General features: G+C 38.7%; 1 protein-coding gene across 1 annotated transcript; it reads left to right on the forward strand.

The window, feature by feature from the left end:
• Positions 1-2,964: 2,964 nt before the first annotated feature.
• On the forward strand, positions 2,965-7,667 carry LOC120278521. The gene is given in 8 exon segments (XM_039285300.1): positions 2,965-3,151; positions 3,154-3,582; positions 3,727-3,824; positions 4,259-4,355; positions 4,358-4,635; positions 5,213-5,332; positions 5,457-5,562; positions 7,462-7,667. Coding segments are annotated over 8 exon segments (1,521 nt in total).
• The last annotated feature ends 371 nt before the right edge of the window (positions 7,668-8,038 follow it).

The raw sequence follows: 8,038 nt of genomic DNA on the forward strand, positions 1-8,038 counted from the left end.
CCCACACTCAAGCTAATAGAAACGTGTCCAAAACTAACAAAGAGGGTCATGATCCCCTTCAAGTCACAATTGGACCAATCACACGAGGTCGAGCTAAGAAATTCAAGGAGGCTCTTGATGGATTAATTCAAGAGGTTCAACTCAAACAAGATTATAGGCTCATCATCAATGAAGAGCGTTGTTTGGTCAACATCATTAAAGCTATCATCAATTAGCTATTATCATTAAAACTCACCATCAATGCTTTTCATATTTCAATGCTTTGGAAAAGAAGAGTGATTAATTTGTGATTATCCCAAAGCATGCATGAGTATTTAATGTTTCTTGTTACAAAGCATGCATGAGTATTTAATGTTTCTTTTTTCTAAGCATGCATGAGTTTAATATTTGTTATAAGGAGTTTAATGCTTAATATTTCTTGTAATAGTCTATATAAGGGCTGAACTATGGAATGAAAAGGACTTTTGGCTGATTATTAAAAAGTGAGAGAAATCTCTTTGGTTCTTCGAAAAACTATCAAACTTATCAGGTTTGTCCTGTAGCGTTCATCTTGACTTATCAAAAGGTCTCCGACTCCCATTTGTGGCGTTCTCACTATACCAAGGTTCTTGCTTTTTTATAAGAAACGGGTCACGGTACTTCTCCCTTAAACCTAAGGGTAGAATGATCATTTGGGCTAATCTTGTTACGGGTTTCATCAAGTTCTTGGTGGGGTTCATATTAGTTGGTATCAGAGCTTAGTTTCCATTCTCAGATTTACTTATCTTAGTTATCGTTCTTTGATCTTCTAGTTATTTCCTTCCTTATCCTTTTGAAGTGTTTATTATTCCTCTTTGAAGTACATTTGAGGAAATGTTTGAAAAAAAACATCTATAATACTCTTCTCTCAGTTCTTTTAATTCAAAAACAACCTTAATCCTTTCTTCATGTGCCTTCGCTTGGAGTAAGTCATTGTCTTTTCTTCACTATCTTTTTTTTTTTCACATCACCCTTTGCTTTCTCTAGACTGTACAATAGGCTCTTGTGTGAATTGTGCCTTGACCTTTCTGATTTGAGTTTGATTAGTTCAAAAGAACTGATAGAGAGATCTATGAGTATTTCGTTAGTTGAGTGCCACAAAAAAATAATCTCATGGCTCAAAACAATGAGAAAAGTGCTTCGGAGGGTGTTGATCCAAAGTTATTCATGGAGGCTATGATGGGAGAGATGCGGCGTTTGATGAGGTAAGAATTAGGGGAGGTTCATGAACGGTTGGATGGAATAGAAACTTCAAGACAAGATTCACCGTACTCTCACAATCAAGAAGGAGAAAGACATGAACAAAGGTTTGAGGAAGATGGATTGAGTAGATCCGAAGGAGATGATGAACAAGGCTTGGTGGGTAGCCATAGGAGGAATACACGAAATAGGCGGGTTTGGAATCAAGAGGATAACAACTTCCATGGCATAAAAATGAAGATTCCTTCTTTTCAAGGAAAACATGATCCCGAAGCCTACCTTGAATGGGAGAAGAAGGTGGAGCTAGTATTTGATTGCCACAACTACTCCGAAATGAAGAAGGTAAAACTTGCAGCCATTAAGTTTTCTGACTATGCTATTATTTTGTGGGATCAATTGTTGTTGAATAGGAGAAGAAATGGAGAACGTCCAATAGAGACGTGGGAGAACATGAAAATTGTGATGAGGAAACGATTTGTTCCTAGTCACTACTACAGTGAGTTATACCAAAAGTTGCAAAGGCTTCACCAAGGAAATTGAAGTGTTGAAGATTACTACAAGGACATGGAGATTGCTATAATTGGGGCTAATGTAGAAGAAGACCTAGAAGCTACAATGGCTAGATTTTTGAGTGGACTAAACCAAGAGATTCAAGATGTAGTGGAGATGCAACATTATGTGGAGTTGGAAGATATGGTGTGCATGGCAATTAAGGTTGAGCGGCTTCTTAAGAGGAGGGGTAGTATGGGAGCAGCCCAAGGTTTTGGATCATCATCATCATGGAAGCCAAATTATGCAAAGAAGGAGGAGAAGCTAGCTATGAAGTCTAAACCAGAGCCAAAACAAGAACCATCAAGTCATGACTATCAAGGTAAATCTGATTTGTCCACATCTCGAACTCGTGACATCAAGTGGTTTAAATGTCAAGGAAGAGGTCATATAGCAAGCCAATGCCCGAACAAGCGAGTCATGGTAGTGCAAGATAATGGTGAGATTGAAACAGAAGATGAGTTGGGCACTACATCTATGCCCCCATTGGAGGTTGAAGGTGAGGAATAATGTGTTGTTCATGGTGTTTTGTTGGTGGCACGGAGAGCTTTAAGTGTGCAAACAAAAGGATAAGATGAGTTGTAACGGGAAAATTTTTTCCACACTAGTTGTTTTGTTCACAACAAGGTATGTAGTGTGATTATTGATGTTGGGAGTTGTACAAATGTTGCTAGCACTACTTTAGTGGAGAAATTGGGGTTGCCAACACTCATGCACCCAAGGTCATACAAGCTACTATGGATCAATGATAGTGGTGAAGTGAAAGTAAACAAACAAGTTCTAGTTTCTTTCCAAATCAGTAAATATGAAGATTAGGCGTTGTGTGATGTAGTACATATGCAAGCTGGACATTTGTTGCTTGGAAGGTCGTGGCAATTTGATAGGTGAGTGAAACATGATGGCTACACAAACAAATATTCCTTTGTGTTCCGTGAAAGGCCAATTACTCTTGTTCCCATGACACCAAAACAGGTTTATAATGATCAAGTGGGATTACAAAAAGAGAGTGACGAAAAGAGAGAAAATGAAAGAAAGAAAAAGAGTGAAAATCAGAGAGAAGTTGTGAAAAATAAGAGAGAAAAAGAAAATAAAAGTTCAATTGTTGAGGGAAAATCAGAGGAAAAATTTGAGAGAAAACAACAAAATTTTTATGCAAGGGCAAGTGAGATAAAGCGAGCAATGTTTTTGAGACAGCCAATGATTTTACTTTTGTACAAAGAGGCATATTTGACTACTAACAGCCTTAACATGTCTTTGCCTTGTCCAATTGTTGAACTTTTACAGATGTTTGATGATGTTTTTCTCGAGGAGGCTCCATATGGATTACCACCTATTCGGGGAATTGAGCATCAAATTGACTTTGTTCCCGGTGCCACCATCCCAAAACGCCAGCCTATAGAAGCAATTTCGAGGAGATAAAAGAGCTACAATGGCAGGTTGAAGAGTTGATGGCAAAGGGCTATGTAAGGGAGAGCATGAGTCCTTATGCTGTTCCGGTGATTTTGGTTCCTAAGAAGGATGGGACTTGGAGGATGTGTGTCGATTGTCGTGCCATCAACAACATTACGGTAAACTATCGACATCCTATTCCTTGCTTAGATGATATGTTAGATGAACTACATGGTGCTAGTATGTTCTCTAAAATTTATTTGAAGAGTGGGTATCATCAAATAAGAATGAAAGAAGGTGATGAATGGAAAACTACGTTTAAAACAAAACATGGATTATATGAGTGGTTAGTGATGCCTTTTGGGTTGTCTAATGCACCAAGTACTTTTATGTGCTTGATGAACCATGTCTTGAGGGAATTCATTGGTGAATTTGTTGTTGTTTATTTTGATGATATTCTTATTTATAGCAAATGCCTGGATGATCATGTTGAGCACGTAAAATTAGTTTAAAATGTATTTCAAAAAGAGAAGCTATTTGCTAACTTTCAAAAGTGCCCTTTTTGCATAGATAAGATTGTATTTCTTGGTTTTGTTGTGAGTGCAACAGGTATACAAGTTGATGAGGATAAAATCCATGCGATCCAAGAATGGCCGAGTCCTACTAGTGTTGGAGTTGTTCGAATTTTTCATGGCCTTGCTAGTTTCTATAGAAGGTTTGTAAAAGATTTTAGTAGCATTGCCACTCATTGACGAAGATGATTAAGAAGAACGTGGGGTTCAAATGGGAGGAAAAGCAAGAACGGGCATTTCAGTTGCTCAAGGACAAATAGACCTATGCACCCGTACTTGCTTTGCCTGATTTGACTAAAACTTTTGAGATTGAATGTGATGCTTCAAGTTCGGGTATAGGTGCTGTTCTTATGCAAGGAGGAAGGCCAATTGCATATTTTAGCGAGAAACTAAGTGTGGCAGCTTTAAACTGCCCTACTTCTGACAAGGAGTTATATGCGTTGGTTCAAGCATTAGAGACATGGCAACACTACTTATGGCTAAAGGAATTTGTTATTCACACAGATCATGAGTCATTGAAGCATTTGAAGGGCCAACGTAGATTGAATAGAAGGCATGCACGATGGGTAGAATTCATTGAGACATTTCAATATGTCATCCGGTACAAGCAAGGCAAGGAGAATGTTGTGGAAATGCATTATCCTGCAGGTATGCTTTACTTTCCATTCTTGATGCAAAGGTTCTAGCTTTTGAACATATAAAAGATTTATATCCTTCTGATCATGATTTTGGTGATGTGTATCAATCTTGTAAGAAATTTACATTTGGAAAATACTTTAGACATGATGATTATCTATTCAAAGAAAACAAATTGTGTTTGTCTAATTATTCTGTGCCAGATTTGTTAGTGAGGGAATCACATGGAGGAGGATTAATGGGGCACATCGGTGTAGCTAAGACTCTTAGTGTTTTACAAGAACATTTTTATTGGCCACATATGAAACATGATGTAGAAAGGATTTGTGGTAGATGTGTCACTTGTAAGCAAGCTAAGTCAAGGATACAACCCCATGGTTTATACACACCATTGCCAATTCCTAGTGCGCCTTGGATTGATATTTCGATGGATTTTGTCTTAGGATTACCCCGGTCAAAACAAGGTAGGGATTCAATATTTGTTGTTGTGGATCGATTTTCGAAAATGGTACATTTTATTCCATGTCACAAAATTGATGATGCTCCAAATATAGCTGAATTTTTCTTTCATGAAATTGTGAGATTGCATGGTATGCCTAGAACTATCATTTCAGATTGGGATGCTAAGTTCTTGAGCTACTTTTGGAAAACCTTGTGGGGGTAAATTAGGAACTAAATTGTTGTTTTCTACTACATGTCACCCACAAACCGATGGTCAAACTAAAGTAGTTAATAAAACTTTATCTACTTTGTTGCGAGCTATAATTCAAAAAAATATCAAAACCTGGGAGGATTGTTTACCACATGTTGAATTTGCGTATAATCATGCTGTGCATTCTGCTATTCAGTTTTCACCCTTTGAGATTGTGTATGGTTTTAATCCATTAAATTCTTTAGACTTAATTCCTTTCCCTATGACTGAACGTGTAAATCTAGATGGAAAAAGCAAAGATGAATTTGTTAAACAGGTCCATGAGAAAGCAAGGCTCAACATCGAATGAAGAACAGAGCAATATGCAAAGCAAGCCAATAAAGGGCGACAGAAGGTTGTGTTCGAACCAGGAGATTGGGTTTGGTTTGCATTTATGAAAGGAAAGATTTCCTAAACAGCAGTGCTCCATGCTACTTCCACGAGGGGATGGTCCATTTCAAGTTCTTGAGCGTATCAATGACAATGCGTACAAGCTAGATTTACCAGGTGAGTACATGATAAGGTCCCCTTGCGTATATCCCGCAAGTGCACGGGTTTGTCGAAGTAATAATCCCGGGTGAGCGGGTATCGAATCCACAGGGAGTAGGGAATAAAAATACTTAATTAGATTCTTAGCTATGTGAAAGATCAATGATAATGAGTGTGACAATGATTCAATTCTCAACAGTAAAAGCAACAAGTAAGAGAGCAAAAGTAAAGAAGGGGGTAAGGCAATCGATAAAGATGGGGTACCCGGATATTGCTCCACCTAGGATAATTGTTTCAAGTACAAGAACCCTCTATTATGCTTCCTAATCAATGCAATGATGAGTCGTGGAAATCCTTAATTACATAGTCCCAAATCTAAGGTCAACTATGCCTAACTCTAAAAATGTCCCGGAGGAGAAATCGAACAATCTCAACACCTCGCACTCGCATAGAGTTGCAATGAGCTCTAGGGATTCCAAGTGATAAATCTCTTCCTAATTATAGACCTAACCCTTTGGTCCAGGTGGAAGGTTCCTAACCACAATTAAGCCTTAGATGCTAAGATCACCTCAACGCTTCACTCTGTTGCACGCGCAACTAAGCCCCAGCGGAAGTTCATCCCTTAGAACATTCACTCTATTATGGCCGCAAAGAACTCGAGGAACGGAGGTAGAATCTATCACGCCGGAGGGGAAAGGGGACACTCCTATACCTCTTGACTCACCCTCTCAACCCTCTCCAACCTAACTTTGTCTAACGCTCGTGGTGTGTCACTTACTCACAAGGTTAACAACAAGAACTCTCAACCCTAGTGTCACTCTAGGGGAAATATTCATACAATCAAGCATTCAAGGTTGGAACTCACAATAAACATCAATTTATTGAAAGAATAATAAAGATGTTCAAAAGAAACAAATACATCCTAGGGTTCATAATACCCGAGTACCCACTAAGGATTTAGCTCTCCATAGAGCTAAGTACAATCAAAGAAATAGAATGTAAAAGCAATGAATCCATAAAGAAACCCCCTCGATAGTCATGTCGATAGTCTTGTGGGAAGTCCTCTACTCGTCGTCCAAGGATTCCCTCGTCCAGTATAGGATACGCCTCGACGGAAGCTCCCTTACCAACCTTCTTCCTAAGGAATGACGATATCGGAGCCGTAGAACCTCTCCAAAACCTTGGCCAATACCCCTCATAACCCTAGTCGAAGCCCTCTCTCAAGTTGTGGAAAAGATGGAGAAAAGAATACCAAAATCGGGGCTAAATCGGTTTTAAATAGGGTTGAAATCGGGCGACTACACGGGCGTGGATAATTTCCACACGCCCGTGTGGGTTCTCTGCTTCTCTATTTTCTCGGCCGGCTGTGAACAGTGCTGCTACAGTATATTCTACAGTGCAGCTACCGTGCTCTGCTACAGTATTTGACCTGAATGGCTACCCAATTCCATACTTTCATCGGGGTAACCTAAACGGACACATGTTCACGTCGTGGATCACTTGCTTCTTCAATGGTGTACATGTTGGTGGAGCTCTTGTTCTATGTGCATAAGTCGGAATGCTCAAGTGTGACTGCCTTTGTGCCCCTCCAAATGGATGTGCCCACTCGAATACGAGGAGGTTGGCACACGCTCTAGCATCTCACACCTGACCTATGTCTTCGCGTTTGAACCTTAGCAAGATTTCCTCCAAAATTGGTGCATTATGATCCACATTAGCCTATTTCCTTCATACTCGGCTTCACACCCCTACCTGCATAAAAGTAAAATAAAAACACACATATTAGTGTAAAAACCCAAGAAAAGTAATGCTCAACATAAGGAAAGAATGCTTCATATTCATATCACACAAGCACTTATCAGTACAATGTTAGCGTCACATTTAATATTGCTAACCTATTTTTTTTTCTTCATGAAGGTGATGATTGGAGGGAAAATTCTATTCAAGAGGAGGGGAATGATAGAAACACGTCCAAAAATAAAAAGAAGGGTCATGATCCTCTTCAAGTCATAATTGGACTAATCACACAAGGTCGGGCTAAGAAATTCAAGGAGGCTCTTGCTGGATTAATTCAAGAGGTTCAACTCAAACAATACTATAAGCTCATCATCAATGAAGAATAAAGTTTCGTCCACATCATTAAAGCTATCATCAATTAGCTATTATAATTAAAACTGACGATCAATGCTTCTCATACTTCAATGCTTTGGAAAAGAAAAGTGGTTAATTTGTGATTGTCCCAAAGCATGCATGAGTATTTAATGTTTCTTGTTACAAAGCATGCATGAGTATTTAATGTTTCTTGTTTCTAAGCATGCATGAGTTTAATATTTGTTATAAGGAGTTTAATGCTTAATACTTCTTGTAATAGTCTATATAAGGGTTGAACTATGGAATGAAAAAGACTTTTGGCTAATTATTAAAAAGTGAGAGAAATCTCTTTGGTTCTTCGAAGAACTATCGAACTTATCAGGTTTGTCCTGTGGCGTTCATC

This window comes from Dioscorea cayenensis, chromosome 16, assembly GCF_009730915.1.
Source record: "Dioscorea cayenensis subsp. rotundata cultivar TDr96_F1 chromosome 16, TDr96_F1_v2_PseudoChromosome.rev07_lg8_w22 25.fasta, whole genome shotgun sequence".
Classification (NCBI taxonomy): Eukaryota; Viridiplantae; Streptophyta; class Magnoliopsida; order Dioscoreales; family Dioscoreaceae; genus Dioscorea; species Dioscorea cayenensis.